The sequence below is a fragment of the Nicotiana sylvestris genome, chromosome 11 (assembly GCF_000393655.2).
Source record: "Nicotiana sylvestris chromosome 11, ASM39365v2, whole genome shotgun sequence".
NCBI lineage: Eukaryota > Viridiplantae > Streptophyta > Magnoliopsida > Solanales > Solanaceae > Nicotiana > Nicotiana sylvestris.
Genome location: NC_091067.1, coordinates 107292408 through 107312464, shown reverse-complemented (window position 1 = coordinate 107312464; position 20057 = coordinate 107292408). Strand labels below are relative to the sequence as shown.

The 20057-nt window shown below is 32.6% G+C and overlaps 1 protein-coding gene across 1 annotated transcript; it reads left to right on the top strand.

The window, feature by feature from the left end:
• Positions 1 to 10057: 10057 nt before the first annotated feature.
• LOC104210933 (uncharacterized) lies at positions 10058 to 19851 on the top strand. Its single transcript, XM_009759908.2, has 4 exons — positions 10058 to 11225; positions 11367 to 11417; positions 11541 to 11613; positions 19510 to 19851. Exons 1-4 carry the CDS (start codon positions 10483 to 10485, stop codon positions 19660 to 19662), a joined length of 1020 nt encoding a protein of 339 aa, XP_009758210.1. The 5' UTR covers positions 10058 to 10482; the 3' UTR covers positions 19663 to 19851.
• The last annotated feature ends 206 nt before the right edge of the window (positions 19852 to 20057 follow it).

The window sequence follows — 20057 nt, the reverse complement described above, 5'->3', positions numbered from 1 at the left end:
GAGATTTTCATTGATTTTGATGCTAAATTCGTTGTTTAAGATGTTATTTGGGCTATTTGATCGCACGAGCAAGTCCGTGTGATATTTTTAAGTTTGTGTACATCATTGGTTTGGCGCCCCGAGGGCTTGAGTGAGTTTCGGATAGGCTTCGGGGTATTTTTGACTTAGAAAAATCTGGTATAAGTTGTTGTATCTAGAGTCTGTTGCACTATGCTTCGCGATCACGTAGTCACTCTTGCGATCGCGAAAGGGAAACTAGGTTGGGGAGGATTTTACTCTACGCGAACGCGAGACCAAGGTCGCGAATGCGGAGTATTGGAGGAACTGCTCTACGCGAACGCGACCGGTCAACCGCGAACGCGTAGCTTTAGGATGGGCTAGTCAGGGAACCTAGGGAAACCTATGCAAACACAACCCCTTTATCGCGAGCACGAAGGCAGAGCTAGGCTAAACCTTTGCGAACGCATATCCTTTCCCCCGATCGCGTAAGTCCTCAGTAGGCAACTCTTCGCGAACGCGACAGTGCTCACGCGAACGCAATGAACACTGTCGCCCAGCACTTAAAACAGAAGCAGAATGGGAATAGGCCACAATTTCATATTTTCAAAAACTAGAAGGCATAGAGGCGATTTTCAAGAGACAAGTTCTTTCCTAAAGTGTTGGTATATGATTCTAAACCACTTTCTTTCAATTACCCATTGCATTTCATCAATTTTCATCTAAAAATCTAGGGTTTTCATGTTAGAAATTAGGGATTTGGGTGGAGTTAGGGCTTTTTGTATAACTGGAATTTAGACCTCGATTTGGGGTCGAATTTCGAAACATCCCCTACCCCCTAATTTATGTTTTTAATTGTAATGATCCGGCCAGTCATTTTGAGTATTTTAGCCTCAATCCCCTATTTATTGCCTCCTTTATGTTGTACTATGGACATGTGATTTGCCGGGGGTGTTTGGTTTTGGTTTCAGATGAGTTTTGGAGTGGAATGGGACATATAGTCCTTAGATTAGAGCTTTAAAATGAAAAGAGTTGACCGTAGTTTGACTTTTATGTAGACGACTCCGGAATAGAGTTTTGATGGTTCCAATAGCTCTGTATGGTGATTTTAGACTTAGGAGCGTATCCGGATGTCGATTTGGAGGTCTGTAGGTCGTTTCGGTGTGAATTGGCAAAAGTTAGAAAGTTGAAGGTTTGGAAGGTTGGGAAGTTTGACCGGGAGTTGACTTTATTGATATTAGGGTTGGATTTCGATTCCGGAAGTTGGAATAGGTCTGTCATATCATTTATGACTTTGTGTGCAAAATTTAAAGTCAATCGTAGTTGTTTTGGTATAAATCAATATTCGTTTCAGAATTCGGAAGTTCATAATTTCCTAGGCTTGAATTTGGATTGCAATTCATAGAATCGATGTTAATTGATTAGATTTTTGGCCATGAGATCTCAAATGAAGGTTAAAACTAAAAATGACATATCGGATTATCACACTAGCGATCCCAAAAAATAGATACTTTCAAGTTTCAACTGATTTAAGGGTCAACACTCAGTACTTTTTCACGCAAAAGGTCACTAGGGAAATTTCTTTACCATGCACACTATACTGTATTAATACTTGACAATTGTCATGAACACAAAAATAACATGTATTTGCGTCCTAAGAAATTAAAAATGGATTAAGAAAGAAGATAGCGTGAATAGTCACTTTATTTCCAGCAAAAACAAAAGTACTCGTATATAGTCCACTGTCTTGCTTTCTTGTTCTCTGTTTTTTCCTCTTCTTGTTTTCATATTTTAGCGTGTTCTTATTGTATATTTCTATAAAAATGATCTTCAAAAGCTTTTTTTCCATGATAAAATCTGTAAGATCTCTCTAATGCAGGATTTTCGGTCTTGTCAAGTTTTTAAAATAAATTTTGGTGCTAGAAAGGCTACTGTTTGGACATAGATTTTGACTGCTTTTTTCTTAAGAAAAAAATTTAAAAATAATATTTGCTCGTGGAAGTTGATCAGCTTATGGAAATAAAATGAAGATAAATTTTCAAATTCCAAAAACCGGTTTGGGCCAGTTTTAGTGTGAATTTTTTTCTTTCATTCATAAAATTTCAATATTTTTTTTAAAATAAAATGCATGTCCAAACACAATTTCAACTTTCACAAAACTATTTCTCAATACAACTTCAAAACTCTCTCTCAGCCAAATTTATGTCCAAATGCTAGCAAAATTTGAAGGAGAAACTATTATTTTTGAAATTAAACATGAAATATCTATTAGTACTATCTTTATTTTTGGTTAAGGCCTAGTTTTAACTAATTAAATTTAGACCATTAATTTAAAGTCAGATATGCATCTCTTATTCATGTAAGAATTTAGAGAAATTGAGAGAAGTAGAGCCCTTTCGGACAGAAGAAATTTTTTCCAAAAAATTTTAACTTTTTTTCGAAATCAGCGTCTGTTCATAAAATTTTCAATTTTCACTTGAAGATGCATTTTGAAAATTTTTGAAGTTTGAAAAACTCCAAAAAGCTATTTTTCAAAATTTTCACTCAAATCACTCACAAAACTTCAAAAACAATCCAAAATTATATTCATGTTCAAATACAATTCTAAATTTCAAATATCATTTTTAGTTGAAATTTTTTTTCACTTTTTTTTTTTTAATTTTACAATTTTTTTGTCCAAACGCCCACGTAAAATCCATCTAAGATCAGAAAGAAGAAGATGAGAAATAGGAATTGGGAGTTCCGATCGCACTTGAGTGTGAAACTGAGAAGTCATGATGATGGTATGATGACGAGATGGAAAGATCCATCCTTTTATATGGAGTGCAACTTTTTAAGAAAAAAAAAAAGGAAACAATATTTGCATGAATTTGCTTTCAAGTCAAGTCTCATTTCAACTATCTCAAGCGGGGACACACCACGGACTACAATTTCACTAAACAAACAAAAAGAAAAGCCATTACCACTTGCTCTAATGGAAAGGAAAACACAAACGGGTCCCCGAAAGGGATCCTTTTTCAACTAGAGTCCTTTTTTCTTTAAATATTTGAAACTCATTAATTTAGATCAAATAGGTCTATGAAAACTCTTTCTACGCTTCGAGAATTAGGCTTAGTCAAAACTTATTAAATTTTTGTGCTATTTTTTTCTTTTCTATTTGCTTTATTTGTGATTATGTATTATTAGTTAATCCACAATCTTCAGCAATAAAAGTGTAAAATGTTCCTCTTCAAAAAGTTCTCCATTTATAGGGCTTAAATTCGAGATCTCTGGTTAACCACACTCCTCGATGGTTGAACTAGAATTCCAAAGCTGGATGAGTTTAAAGGGTATGACAAAATCAATCCATATTCACGTAATAGTGTACTCATCTTCTTATAATTTTGGATCTGCCCCGGTGTAGTGTAACTTCACTTTAGGTCAGAGGCGGACCTACATGGTGGTTTGAGGGATCACGTGACCTCGTTAGTCTCGGTATAAATCCTGTATATATATATTATATATATTTGTGCATATATATGGGACCCCTTAAATATTTTAAATGTACCCCCTAAAACAAAGAGTACAATGTAATTTATATTTAATAGCAAATTGCTTTATCTTTTACTTTTATCTCTTTTTTTTTCAATACACAATAGTCAACTTAATTAATTTTATTCATTCTCTTCCCATATACATACATACATACATACATACATACATATATATATATATTTTATCGCTGGTGATTAGCATATAGTGGTGCCCCATCTTGCTCAAATTCTGGGTCCGCCTCTGCTTTAGGTTACCCGATATAACACTTACTTGTTTATGTGCCTCAAGTTCATACTAATGTCTGTCTAAGAAACTTCATTCGCTAATCCTAAAGTATGTATTTGTTCGCAGACTAAAGGTAAAATCATGAGGAATCTTGACAGTTCATCTCTCTTACTATCAATTAAATTTTTCTTACAAAGGGGAAATGGGACAATTAAACCCGGCTCCTTCCGACCCTAGCTCCTTGCTTCAACTTTTTTTTTCTTTTTATTGTTGTATATTTCTATATTTCCAATCTTTTTTTTTTTGCGGCAGTTAACTTAATTATGCCTAACTTGATGTCCACGACAATTTTACAATGCCATCATTAATTATTAGAAATAGGTTTCTATCTCTTAAGGAATAAATGTTTAGTTTATGAGAACTAGCTACTTATATGCTAAGAGACCAATGCTCTAGCGCACACATACAAAAGAAAGAAAGCGCTAAAGGTATCAGTTAGTTAATTCAAGATAAAATTATCCAGAAATTATAATCTCACCTTCTATATGAAATAAATAATTTCGAGATTTTTGCTTAAATTTCGATTCTGATTTTAATTAATTTTCAAAACTAAGCACTGCACAAATTTAATCCCGAATTTTATATCAGGATAACCACAAATCCTTGTGACCTAATGGCCCCAAGCTAATTAAGAAAGAGAAGTTGACAGTATTATACATATGGAGTTAGCTGGAAAAGAATAAGATTCAGCTTTTTAGCAAGAGAGGCAGCAATGGCTTCCATTTCTGAGATCACTCATTAAAAAAAATAAAAAAAATTCTCAAGTACAAGCATTTGAGTTTTTGAACAATAACTATAGTACAACAAAATTGCAGAAATAGTTTTAAATAGTTAGACAAGTCATTAAAACGGTACAGTTGGTTTGCAGGGAGGGTGGGAAGCACATGCTCCATGCTTCTGAATAGTAAAGCATTGGGTGAAGGAGAAAACTCAGAGGAAGAAGAGAATGTCTTCTGTAGTTTAGTGTTTTGAGAAAACGCCATCATGTTTTCCAAAACCTCCCTTTTTTTCTTTTCCTTTTATGTCATTCATTTCTTTATAATTGCCCACCTAGTATTTTGAGCCTTTCATTGCACTCATATATAGACAGTGTATATACTACTAATACTAACTAGTACTATACTATAACCCTAATGTATATAGACTAATTATATGTCATTACGTTATTCCACTGGTAATTGTTACATACAGGTCACTTTAATCTGATAGAGAAAAAGATTACTCTTCACTAGGTGATAAAATAGTTAAAAGAAAATAGTTATCTATCCATATTATCTATCAAAAAATATGTTGAATAATGAACCATTTAAAAACGGGTCGAATATGGATAAAGAACCGTATTATCCACTTAGAAAATGGTTAACCAAACGGATAACCAATGGATAACTAATGTGTTTAACTTTTACATTTGTAAAGTCTCAAATTGGAGTTCCTCAAGTATGGAAGACTAGAAATTCTCTCATAAGTGATCATATTTAAGAAGTCATAAATAATATGAATATCCATATTATCCGCCAGATAAACCTGTGTTTTATCTGTCTCAAATACGAATTGGGTCGGATAATTTATCATTTTTTTTAAATTATCCGTTTTAACTCGCTCATACCCGACCCTACCCCGCCCGTTTGTCACCCCTAGCAAACAGAAATATGCTCTTTTCGTGATAAATGTGCCAAAACATTAAATGCCAAGTAATAAGGATTGACAGGATTACCTTTGATTATTATTGTTGGATACAGATATCATGTAGACTACATATATTGTTGAGTTTTTATCAGTCACTAGAAAAAATCTAATGGCTCGTTGGTCACCGGCAGGAGTTTGATAATAAGCGAAATCTAGGTGATTTAGCTATTGTTTATGCTTCCGCTTGATTATATTCTGATGTCATATTATGGTCAATTAATGAAAATAGGCTCTAATTGTGATATGTATACATTGCAGGATGAGGAGCCTAAATAATGCTTTCAAGAGGATATTGGAATGATTTATGAGCAAGAACAACCCCTAGGAGTCGAGTGTGTGCAAGGACGAGACGAAAAAATGGACGGAATCGAGCTTCAAAAGCACGCTACGTATCGCGCGAACTCCAAACGTCGCGCAGTAGTTCGCGAGCTTTTCTGCCTGGAATCCAAGAGAAACGCGCGAAGTAACGCGCGAACTCCATACTTAGCGCAGTAGTTCGCGCGTGTCCGATCCGGAGAAACGTTGCTTGGGGGTAAAATTGGAAATCTGGAGGGAAATCCACTTAACCTATATAAAGTCAAGCTCGCCCAAGGTTAAAGGGGGGAAGTTTTTCATAGTTTAGTGGAGGAGATAGAGAGGCAAGAGGCAAGGACGAGTTTTGATCATCAAAGTCTTCTTTTCTTCTTTTGTTTTTGCTGTTTGTGATGAAATTGAACTTGTTTATGATGAACCCTAGTATGAGCAGCTAAGACCCATTGTTCTAGGGTCGTGGGTAAAATATGAATGTTGTTGTTTGAAGTTTAATTTGACAAAAATTGGTTTATCATATTGGGTTATTTATTTAATTATGTTCTTAATTATTTTGCTGAGTAGCTAACAGTGAAATACTATCTACGAATCTTCAGTTGAACTCGAAAGTGGGAACTTTAGATTACATATAGAATTAAATAGATCAAGTTCTTGAACCCGGGCCTCGGGGAATAGATTTGCAATTAGGATAGACATATACCCAATTGCCTTGTTTGGTTGGAATACAGGAATTGTAAATGCGTTCTTGTTAATCTTAATTCCATAGACATATAGGCATTGAGTTGACTTGAATAGGCGAGTAAGAACTCGATAGATTCTTATGAGTAATATCAACCCTGTCAATCAATAACCCAGATATATTGATTAGTCATTTCGAGCCAAGAACACAACACGAATGTAACTATGCCCGTGACCGTGGAATATCTTCTCCTATTGTTTGTTACTTGTGATTGCTATCTGTTTGGTTACTTGCTTTAGTTAGATTAATTCTTTATAGTTAAGTAGTAAAACAATTACATCTCTCTCTTGTGAACAATCTCTTGGGTAGATAAAGAAATTGGGTTTGAATCAGTCAACAGTTGATCATAAGTCTTCGTGGGAACGATACTCTACTCACTACTCTATTACTTGACGACCGCGTATACTGGCGTGTGTGTTTGGTCGCAACAGAGTTATATGAAAATATATAGTTTCGCTATATAATTCAATATTATTTTATACTTTGTTAGTTGCTTTTTTCATTTTTGGTAGAAGCATTAAGAAACATGATGATGATTGAGAATTAAAAGAGAAAGAGGTTTGATCTAAAATCGTTTAGTATAAGATAGAAAATAATGGAAGTTGAACATCCCCATAGGTGATTCCAGTTTTCTTAGCTGATTAAAAATATAACCACTACAGTATATTAGAGAACTCTTACTGCGAAATAATATGCTAATACGGAGTATTGGAATATGATGGACTCAAAAAACACATTTATGATATTAAAGATTCATTTCGGATTGAGGTATAATTGTTGTTGTTAAATCTTGTTATAATCTTATACCGGTTATACATGGATTGTGATAACAGTTCAAGGATCAGCTATACGTGGATTATGTAAGTACATTGACAAAATCGCCCTTCTGCCAGATTTATTCTTAATAGAGCCAAGTTAAAATTGAAAACAAAAATTTGTCTAAATCTATCCAGTTTTAAGATAAAAAAATATTAAGGTTATAATTGAAAACAAAAATTTATCTATATATTTAAGATTATACCTCGTACGCGTATCACCTTTTAATTCAATAAATCAAACAAATCATAAGTACTTACTAAATAATTCTAGGATTATTAATCCAAATTTATCAACCGTAGACTATAGTTTTCTGTACAAATTATATTGGACAAACAAAACGATTAACTTGTTGGGAAATTTTGTAAAAAGGTGAACTTTTTCTTGAAGATTTTGGAAAGCCTTAATTTCTTGCTTATGAGTAGGGGTGGCAAAATGGTTAAAAGAAAATAGTTAACCACTCATATTATCCACTGAAAAATAGGTTGGATAATAAACTTTTTAAAAACGGATCAAATATGGATAAAACCATATTATGCATTTAACCAATGGATAACCAGTGAGTCTAACTTTTACATTTGTAAAGCCTCAAATTGGAGGTTCCTCAAGTTAGGGAGACTAGGAATTCTCCCAAAAGTGATCATATGCAAGAAGTCATAAATAATATGGTGGTTGCTCATATTATCCGCCGATTAACCCGTTTTTTATCCGTATTAAATATGAATCCGATCGGATACTTTATCCGTTTTTTATTACCTGTTTTGACTCGAACTATATCCGACCCGACCTGCCCGTTTGTCACCCGCTTATGAGTATCTTTCTCCAGCTAAAGTCTTTGATCTTCCTACGAAGCACGTACCGTGAGAAAAAATAGATAATTTTTTAAAAAAAGGCAGCAAAAAGAAAAAGAAAAAATTAGCAATTACTTTTTTGTGTGCATTTTATGTTTTTTCAAACTCCTACACTAGATTACCGGCATATATAAGCTTATTTGAATGAACAAATACTTGTACTAGAAAATCTTTAATGAAAATGAAGTTACCGTTTTGTCTAAAAAGCTTCATTGATCTGTAATCTGCTTACACGGAATGGAAAATTAATTAGTAAGATTATATTTCTAATCAAACATGAATTGAGTGCAAAAAAGAATTGCGAATTCCAAGCAAGGTTTAGATGCCCAAAAGACATGGATTAAAAGCTAAAAAGGACCTTTATGTGATATCTGGAGAAAGAGATAACTTTTGTGATAATTTGGGGCTGACATTCTCTCTCTCCACCCCCTCCCCTTCTCTCCACCCGGGGGTGGGGGGGGGGGCTGCTGCACTTTTATAAAGGTGGAACATGTATTTCTTTCATTAATTAAGTCAAAAGATCAATATTGGTATAGACCTTCAAAAAGATTAAAGACATATATAAAAGATGATATAGTAGTGGGTGTTTGCCTGACCTTAACCTGGCTTATAAATATCTTTTGGCTTATTTATGTGTTTGATAAACATTAAAATGCTTGTAAGGTAAAATTAGTCATAAGTCATAAATTTGTCACCCCCAACTTATGGTTTTTCAACTTATAAGCACTTTTAGTTTGACCAATACTTTTACTAGTTTATCCTTAATAATATTTTCTAATTCACAAAATACTTTTTGCAAAATAATTTTTTTGACTTTCTCTCCATTCCATATTCGTTGTTAATTCTTTTCTTCATATAGAAATTTTTTAATTTATAATCTTTTAAAAAAATTCAAGGGTATTTTAATCATTTTAACAAAAGAATAGCTTATCACCTTTTTTTTTAATCAAACACATCAACTGCTTATTATTAATTTTAGCACTTCTATCCAAACACGTAAATATTTATTTTAAAAATCAATTTCAACAATTAAAAATACTTTCCAGCACTTCAAACTTATCAGCTATTTACAATCAGCTAATCCGAATAGGCTCATATGATTGTACAGACGAAGTTTTACTATATCAAATTACCTAAAATATGAATACTGTTTACAAGTAACATGGTGACAACTCGTGTAATAAGTGAAACTAATTGCATGAAAAATAAAGTAGTAATTTGCTACAATAAATTAAATTACACTAAGAGCATGGATAGTGTAAACATTTTTGATTTGTTAGTATATTTTTCCTCCGTTTATTTTTACTTGTCCGTTATACTAAAAATATATTTTTATTTTTACTTGTCAATTTTAGCAAATCAAGAAAAAATAAAAAAAAAGAAATCTCTTTTACCCTTAACTAATCTTTCCCTAAATCATTTCCTAAGACTTCTTAAAATGATATTATTGTTATGAGTGTTATTTAAAATGTATACTTTATTTATCATTTCTTAAGGGGCGTGACAAGTCCATTTGGACAAGTAAAATGAACGAAGGGAGTACTTATCGTAGTTAGTAACACTTCTTTTGTCTCAATTCATGTGATAGAATTTGACTAGATACAAAGTTTAATTTTTTTTAAAATTTAAGGTCTAAATAATTAAGCCGTAAATATTTATGTGCTCATAAATTAATTATTTTATCTCATTAAAAATAAAATAAAATATTTAAAATTAAATTATTTTTAAATATAAAAATATACTATTTTTTGTTATAGATTACAAAAGAAATACCATTATATAAATTGGACGGAGAGAGTATATGTTATTTTATAGAGAGAGAGAGATGTGCAAGAAGAATATAAAATAATGTCTTCAAGTGACTGACCACCATCTATTTTTACCTCTGCGAAAAAAAAACTATTTCATCCCTTACAAGCTTCCAAACAAAGAGAATTAATGGAAAGTGAGATTTGCAGGTATTATTCTCCTCCTTTTCCGTTGATGTTTTGTCGAGGATAAAAACAGCACATATATTATAAAAGAAACAACTTTAGACACAGTTTATCCTCTGCTAGTCAATGGGTATCTCTATCTCCATAATAATACCAAGAAAGCATGGTTTTTCTACCCAGAACCTCTAAAGCAGATCTCTCTTCCTTTTTCCAATTTGTAGAGTTGAACAAGAATATCTCATTTATCCATGGCTTACATTAAAGAGATTTTCAACAACAGCTTCTTCTCCTTTGTGGGTTTTGGTAATTATTACTTTGGGGGGATTTCAATATGACCATGATTAATCCTTCTCAAAACCTTTCTAAACAGAATCATCAGAGCAGTGTTTATGGTTATTACGAGAGTTTTAGTCGTATGAGCCAATTAGCAGAAGAAGGATATGAATATTATAGCCAACGTGCAGGAGATTGTTTATTAGGATCTGATCTAGCACTGATTGAACCAATGGCTGAAGATGAATCAAGAACCGGCAGTATTAACGAAACCGGTTCTACTTCCAAAGATAACAACGATATTAACAATATTCAAGAAAAAGCTAAAGACAAGGAAGAAGATGAAGGGTGGCTTCAGCTGAGTATTGGCACAGCCACCAACAAGCCACAAATTAGAGGACCAGTGGAGCTTGATCTGTTGCGTTCTGAATTACAAGGAAAATCCATATTTCAACATCATAATAATATTCCTGAATTTAGAGCACCTCCACCTCCAAAACAGCAGCTTGTTATGACTACTAGTACATCGTCATTGTTTTTGCAAAATCCCACTTCTTCTACAATGTTTCCTCAAGAGATTAACTGGGGTTTTAGACCTATGCAAATCCAACAGAATATCGATCCTAATTTTATGCCTCTAGTTTCAGCAGCAGGATCATATTTTAGCCCTCGGCCATTTCCAGTACTTCATGCCGGAATAGGAGTTCCTGGACCAAGTACTAATATAGATTTCAGGGTCATTCATCCTCCAAAAAGACCACTTTCTGGGTTATGGTTTTCCCTACAAGCATCCTTAAACCAGTAAGTTTACAACAAAAACAAAATTGTTGCTGTTTTTTTTTTCATTTTTTCCTTGTCTTTCTTCTTGCTGATTTACTCTCTAAATTCTATTTTACTTCAAAGTATGCATGACTAATTTGTCTACTTTGCTTTATGATGCAGAGCAAAAGAACCCTTTCTGCCACAGATATCCAAGAGCTACCTTAGAATCAAGTAAGAAATATAATCCATCTACTTTGAAGTTTTCCTTTTTAATTTTTGGACTTCATATTTCTTTCATTTTGACTCAACTTATTTTTATTTTTTTAAAATCTGGTTGGTTCCTAATTGTTCAAGAGATGGGAGGATGACGATACGATTGGTGTTGAAGTATTTGGTCAATAAGCTCCAATTGGAAAACGAATCAGAGGTATGTAAACCACCATTTTTGCTCTACAGCTGTTCCTTTATTTATTTTCCTTATATTTGGTGTTAGTATAAATGCTTCATATTTGCCTGAAAAACCGTTAACTGTAGGACTCCAAGGTAGAACTAAGACCAAAATGTTTGGACCAGTAAATCCATAACATGTTACAACGGTTGGTGGGCATAAAAAAATATGAAAGAAACAGCAGAACTAATTAATGGTTTATTTTGGGTAATATTTATGGATTAAGAGAACTTCATAATTAGGTGGGAAGTACATTTCTAGGTAGCCATCTACATTAATTCTTCTCTTTTTGTATTATTAGCTTAAGGTCGATCTTTACTAGTTCCATCTCGCACGTTCACCGAAAAACTATTGTCTTTTCTCTTTAAGGAAATGGACATCTAAAAATTATATAGGGATCGTTAGTTTCATGCTTATTATTCTATTGCTGAATGATTTTAGAGTATGGCTAAAGTAAGAAACGCAGGAGAAAACAACATACTACCTCATCAGCCCCAAAATCACTCAAATAACATAACAATAGGAATGAGCCTTAACACATTTCTTTTGATAACTTTCACGGTTCGCTTCGTTCTTACTTCCGAGAAAATAATATTCCAATCTTTCTGGAATGACATCTGCCATTTTCCTCTAATAGCTTTGAGATATACAAACTCATAACTAGATCGAGAACGAGTTCTGTGGATCCAACTAAATCTATCATTTTCCGTTTAAACTATGTATACATATAATAATATATTTAAAATATATACATATATAAGATCACAATCATTATTTACTAGCTAATTCTAGATCCTGCATTCGCCTGGTATAATGTTAGCAATGAAGCCGTTAAGGTTAATAGCAATACTTCGGATAGAAACAAGTAGGGCGGCATATCGTTAAATTAAGTGTGTCTATTGTGAAGCTCATAACGACTTGTTTAATTATAGAGAAAAGAGAGTTAGAAATAATCTTTTACGCCCTCCGTTACAATTTATGTGAATCTATTTCCTTTATAGTCCGTGCCAAAAAGAATGACCTCTTTCCCTATTTGAAAACAATTTACCTTTATGCAATGATTTATAGCCACACAAAATATTTGTGCTTCATTTTACACTACAAGTTCAAAAGTCTTCTCTCTTTTCTTAAATTCCGTGCCCAGTCAAATGGGTTCACATAAATTGAAACGGAGGGAGTATATATCAAAGAAAAAAGCATCATTAACGAGAAAGAACAATGAATATTATTTGACGATGTATATAACTTAAACTCTTTTTTTTTTCTTTTTCTTTTTTTATCTTATGTGAATCATGGCTACTGTTTCTTTTGGGGAATAGTTCTTTTTACTCATGACATCCCATGACTCGCCACCTTTCCTTTTCATCCATGGCTCCAACCTATATGTTCTTTTTCCATTTTGATGAGGTGCTCAAAGGGAATATGGAAGCTTAACACATTAGATATCTATTTAGATGAAACCTTCTTTTTCCCTCTTCTGTTCCTTTTCCTCATTAGACCAAACAAGTCGATCGCGTAGAGTTTTCAAGATCAGTGTCAAGAATTCGCATAGTGATCGGTCACCTTTTCCTTTTCTTCTCCTTGGTGAAGAAAGCAGTAAAGTTCTAATTAGAAAAGAAATACTTAGCATTTACAGGTAAACAATATGCTAATGGGAACTTTTTGTTCCTTCAAAAGAAATATAATGCAGTACTTGTCTATGTGTTCTTACTCCTTTAGACTAACAAATTTTCTTCTACTCTTTCCCTGATCATACTGATCAGAAATAATTTACTTTTTTTAAATTGTTCTCTTTTTTGCTTACCAAATATGTTTATCCTGAAAAGATTAGGTTTTTTTCAAGTTCAGAGATCGGAGGAGAAGGTCAAGCTTAAGTTGTAGGATAATAGTTAAATTATAGGTAGATGCATACGTGATATAGTGCACGCTAGCATTTCGAAATGTTTCCAAATTATATCATTTATCACTCTCAATAATTTCAATATCCGTTTTTGCATTTACCTTAGTTAGAACAACGGATAATTTTCTACTCTTGGTTCTTGTCGAGTGTTGGGTTTTTAGCTACACTTCGTTAATGACTCTTTCTTTTCACTTCCCCTTTCAAAAGAATTGCATTTAATTAATGACTTAAATGCATTAGAAGAATAGAATAGAAGATGGCTATATTTGTCATTTTAGTACATCAATGGGAAATTAATGATTTTTAATTTTGTTATATATATGGTGTTGTAGATGCATATGATGTTTGTGTCTATTTTCTGATGAAAATAAATAGGAAGCTATATTTACCGCTTATTGTCTCAACATCTCGCCAACTTCTCTTGATAATCTAAAGACAAAAGATTAGTAATCTAAATAGGAAATCAATTTGTTATATGAAAATTTGTTACTTGCCCTCAAGGCTAACTGTTTTTTAATTACTTATAAGAATGCCAAGATGTCTGATGAATGAAGATGTTATAACTTTTTCTCTTTCTCCTCCTTTGACCTTAGTGATTTGCATGCATGTAGACAAAAGAAGCCGTCACTCATGTAGTTGTTGTTCTTCTTCAATTAGGAGTATCGTTAAGATTCATTCTATATTAATTACTAAATGATACTCCAATATTATCTGGAAACAACCAGCTGTGCTTGAGAATCTAGATATACATACATCTAACGTTTAATAAATAATTAGCTAACCTTTCATTCTCTTTTCCAAGTTACTTCTACGGAATAAAAATGAATTTTTCCTCCACCTACCTGAAATAACTGGTATTAGGGTTTTATCTAAAGCGCATACTAAAAAATAAGACCTTGTATACATTAATGTTAGGTTGTTAGGATGTATGACACATAACATTCTTTTTCCTAAACATTCCATACTACTTATTAATTAGGACTTATTATATGTATCCACGAGGTCAACCCTTGTTCTTTCCTTGCACTACATAATAAAATATCCTGAAGAGAGTACCTAAATAGATGCTTCAAAAACAATCTCTATCTAAACTCAACGAAAATATTTCTTTACGTAAACTATTAACCAAGTAAATAAGAAAGAACCAATTCTACTTCTATGTGTTACTCGCTGCATATATATTTATTCGTAAGCATTCCTATTATGTAATTGTGACCTCCTTCGTAGAATGTAGCTTTTATTTATTTTAAAAAATGTTGCTTCTTAGTATTCACGAACGGCTACATCCTTGCCGTCTTAATGTTATTTGGCCCTTCTTTTAATGTCCTACCCAAGTTGACTTCAGTTTTTTGGTATCATATGGACATGGTTATCATGTCTATGTTACTCAAACTTCGAAAAATCCACACGTCATGGCAACTAAGTGACCAATGATTAAAGTTTTAAGTGGTAGGGAATAAGATATCAATGATAGTTCATGTTGTAATATTATCTTTCTTTCCTTTGCATAATTCTCTCTTCTCCCCTGACCTAACCTAACCCTGTATTGATTATATTAGAGGCGCATCCAAAATTTAAAGGTAACGGGTATATATTTTCATTCAACCAAAATTTACTTTGTATATAAGGTGTCACTACTAATATATTACTATTTTTTAATGATATATACATGTATATATAGCTTTTTTTATCGAACTAAACCCCTCATTGTATAAGATATGTCCGCCTCTGGAATTAGATCTAAGCTGTTAGGACCATTGACATGATGCATATAACCATATCAGGAACTCACATATACCCTTCTTTTTGTACTCAGAATTAAGCGTGTAAGAGACGTAGGGTTTAAATTTTTCACATAGAAAGACAGACATGCAAATAGCTTAAAGAGAAAAAAGTAGCTTAAAGAATCTTAAGAATGATTTGGAATGAGACACCACTACCTTTTTTGGCTTAGGATTACTTCTTCTCATACTAATTGCTCTAATGTTTTGTGGGTGTGTATGTACTTTTATATATATCATGTGTGTATTTTTTGTCTCATAATTATCATTAACCACAATGTAGGGAGCATTTTGATACTAAGGATAATAGTCTTAAGCAATGAAAAATATATGAGAGAGAGCAAATGTCAAAATCAAGATTGGTAGGTTGCTTTTCTTTCCCTTTTCTACAGTCTGCTTTGCGCTTAATAATGATTTTGTTGAGCGCAAATGTGCATTGACTTTTAAGTAGGGAAAGAGAAAGTGAACATGTTCGATTTATCTTTGTTTGGACGGTTTTAATATCACCCATTATCAAGAATAATTTCTAAGTACTTGACTCATGAAAAGATTAAGTGTGCCTATGATAGGAAGTAATTAAGAGCCTGTCTGGACATAAGAATTTTTTCACTTTTTTTGCTTTTTTCAAAATCAGTATTTACCCATAAAATTTTCAGTTTACACTTGAAGATGAATTTTGAAAATTTTCAAAAAATGTTAAAACTCCAAAGAATTGTTTTTCAAAATTTTCACTCAAATCACTCAAAAAAATTCAAAAATAACCCAAAATTTTATTCATGTCCAAATGCAATTCTAAGAGCCCATTTGGACATAAGAAAATTTTCCCTTTTTCCCAAAAAAATTTCACTTCTTTTTGAAATCAGCGTTTCTCATAAAATTTTCAATTTTCACTTGAAGATACATTTTGAAAATTTGAAAAACTCCAAAAAGCTGTTTTTCAAAAATTTCACTCAAATCACTCACAAAACTTGAAAAATAACCCAAACTATATTCATGTCCAAACACAACTCTAAATTTCAAATACTATTTTCACTTGAAAAAAATTTTCACCCTATTTTGGAATTCTACAATTCTTATGTCGAAACGTCCACTATTTTCAAATACCATTTCACTTGAAATTTAAGAGATAAAATATGTTTTTAATTATTTAATTATATTGTATCTAAACAAACCGTAGGTAAGAAGTTTGATGTTAACAAGGCATGAAATCGTATCGTAGGGTCACGAAAAACACACGTGGACCCTATCCTTTTTCCTCCATATGTCCTTTTCAATAACCCAAATTTGCATGCCCTGTTATCAATATTATGACTCTATATATGCCTATGAGTTTCGTCATGCTTTCGCTTGTTTCAACTCAGCTCTCCCATGGCGGAATTGTAGGACCCAACTCCCTCTTATTTTTGGATTAATATTCAATAAAACGTTTCTTTTCTTCCTCTCTTTTTCCTCTAAGTGCTGCACTTTGATATAATCAAAAAGATCCCATCATCTCATCCACGACCAACCATTTGTCCATTTAAAAAAAAAAAACCATAAGGAAAATAAATTAAATTAAGAAGAAAGAACACGTCGGAGGAAAGCAATGCATGAGCTATTTAGTCTACAGCAGAATCATTACGAATGATTCAGAAGAGACAAAAGTACGATGAGATTAATATAAATAAGTTGTCGACAGATTTAGACAAGGAATAAATGTACCAGTCAATAAATATTTAGTTCCGCTTAATATAGGGAATATTTTTGAAAAAAATAATGAAACCAAGTTTTATGCTTAATTTTTTTTTTTAAAAGGAGAGAGTCACCTCATGAATCATGAAGGAATATTGACCTTCATTTTAATTTTTAATGTTTTTTTTCTTCCCTTTTTTGGTTTATAATAAGGTTATTCTCTTTTGAAGAAAAGAGAAGAGAGAAAGCAACGTGAATGAGACGTGCATGAATATAGGATAATAAAGCAACCGATATGTACAAGTCATGTAGAGTTCCCTTTTTTTTTTATGGTTAGGTATATGATTTTGATAATTGGAGTATTAAGTATGGAAAAATATTATAAACGCCGATTCCTCGCCGTACTTTTTGGACCCTTCACCTTTTCTTTAATTTGTCTTTGTTTTTTCCTGTAAATTATTTATCTGTTAATGTCAAGATAAATAAATATTCACTGAATTAATAAAATATGGGAAATCTTTGCATCATAATCAGGGAGTAATATTCATTTGAAAAAGTCTAAGGTATAATCATTCTGGATAAAGAGCAAAGTCTAAATGGGCATGTAACATGATTAAAGTTGGGGTAGTTTTCAACCATGGGAGTGGGTGGGCCGCCCCAGCTCCGACCCATTTGGTCGGTTTTCATGGCTGACCTCTCTTTTCTCACTTGCTTTTATTTTTTCCTGTATTTATAAATTGCATGTTGATTTCACTAGTATATATCATTAGTGTAGAAAAGATTTCATTATCAATTTAATTTAACATGTTATTGATATATTTTTCAAGTTATTAGTTTCACTTTTTATGGGAAGTTACATTCCGTTACCTGTTAGATTATATGATTGTATAAAGAAATTGCAATATTACTGTATAGAAGTTAAATGGTCAAAAAAGCAGTAGGTTTGTGACAAACTGACAATCATGCCACCAATCTTACTTTTAACAAAGCAACATAGATTACATCTTCCTCGTCTATTTTATGCTTTTGTATGTCTACATGTATATTTTAAATCACCAAGTGTACATCTAATGTGCAATGTTCATGTTGAAGCAAAGAAAGAAGTGTTTGCTTAATCTTCATTATATATACATATATATATATATAAAAATCCTTCTTTATTAATAAAGATTTTTTTTTGGTAGAAAATAAAATCTTTATTTAATCATCCCAAAAACACACATATACAATTTCACTTCTCCTATCCTTCTAATATTCCATACCTTCACTATATTTCAATCTATCATTTTCCTATACAAAATATTTTTGTTCCTATCTATATAACTTTTCAAACCAACTCATATTTCCCTTGCTCTTCTCCTTCTGTATTATCTCCAAGCATTTGTATTTGCATGCATGTTGAATATGTTCTAACACTACTTGTGGTCGAGATACTCTTTTCCTCCATATAGCTTTATTCCTGGCTTTCCATATATGGTATATGACTGCTGCTAGAACTGCCTTCGTAAATGATCTTCCAATTTTCCCTTTTGCAATTCTAGTCATCCTTCTCCATATCCCCGTCACTTCCATGTTCTGTATATTCATCCCAAGCCATTTTAACACTTCAGCCAAGCACAATCTTGATTATTTTTATATTTTGCTTATATTGATCTTTCATTTGCTTTAAAATCCCACATTTAACGAGTGTATCATAGGTGTGAGTATTTCATGAGGATTTCTTAAAATTCCCTGAACTTTAGCAAAAAGGTTAAAATGTCCCCAACTATATCCATACTGAACTGCAAACACTCATAACAGACACATATACGCGTAGTTCAATCCATGTTACCTAATTTATACTTAATCGTGAATCATAATTACTATTGCTTGATTAAACTATAGCAAATAATAATCAATTTATGTATTTTATGCTTTGTAATTTATTATTCTTAAGTCGAGGGTCTATCGGAAACAGTCTCTCTACCCCACAAAGATAGGAGTAAGCTTTGCATACGCCGACCTTCCCCAGACCCCACTTGTAGGAGCATACTGAATATGTTAGTTGTTATATGCTCTTTAATTGATATACATGTTTTGTCTGCTATCAATGTAACACAGTTTATACTTAATCGTGAATTATAATTACTATTGCTTGATTTAGATTATAGTAAATAATTAACCACTTTGGTATAACTGGTAAAATTGATGTCATGTGACCAGGAGGTCACCGGTTCGAGCCGTGGAAATAGCCTCTTGTAGAAATGCAGGGTAAGGCTGCGTAAGATAGATCCTTGTTGTCTGGTCTTTCCCCGAACCCCGCGCATAGCGGGAGCTTAGTGTACCGGGCTGCCCTTTTTAAAATAATTAACCAATTTATGTATCTTATGCTCTGTAATTGATTTTCATGTTTTGTTTACACTTGTATTTAAAGTTGTTTAATTTCACTAATAGAGTTGAGTTGGTGGTGTTTGGTGCATGTAAAAATTTGGTGGTGGTGATGGCTTTTGCATGGAATGGGAATGACTCTGTACGTAATTTCAGATAGAGATAACATGTAGAGGCCAACAGCTACAGCCTTTCTTGACATTGCAACATGTAAGAGATCATATATGGAGTACAACTAATGCTGCTGACAACACAACACCTTCTAATCATGTCATGGTTCTACATTATGGTAGAACAATTGCTGCTTAAATTAACTGCCAATCAATTTCCTCTTTTTAAATTATTTCATTTTTTTTTATCATGGTAATATTGTTAAACTATTGTTACTCCATCCACTTTTCTTCACTTCCCTTACTCACCTTTATCGCTATTCGCTAATGTTTGTTAATTATCTTTGTCACCAACAAAGAGTAGTTTTAATTTTTCCTTCTTTTGGAACTTGTTTTTTTTCTCTTTTGGGGAGAGTGTAGGGATCAACTTTCTTCTCTAATGTCTAATTAGATGAAGAAAAGGAAGATGTTTTGTTTTACTCCAAAACACGTGTATAAAGTTTTGGGCTGACAGCTTAACCAGATTGTATAATTTACCTAAAACATAAGGGTGTGGAGTTAACGATGTTTTTTTTTCCTTATCAATTAATTAGT

Excerpts from the sequence above, each read along its gene's own strand:
- LOC104210933 (XM_009759908.2), top strand. The coding sequence starts at position 10,483 with ATGACCATGATTAATCCTTCTCAAAACCTTTCTAAACAGAATCATCAG. Across the intron at positions 11,226-11,366 it reads CTACAAGCATCCTTAAACCA|AGCAAAAGAACCCTTTCTGC; the intron begins GTAAGTTTACAA and ends TTTATGATGCAG. Across the intron at positions 11,418-11,540 it reads AAGAGCTACCTTAGAATCAA|AGATGGGAGGATGACGATAC; the intron begins GTAAGAAATATA and ends TAATTGTTCAAG.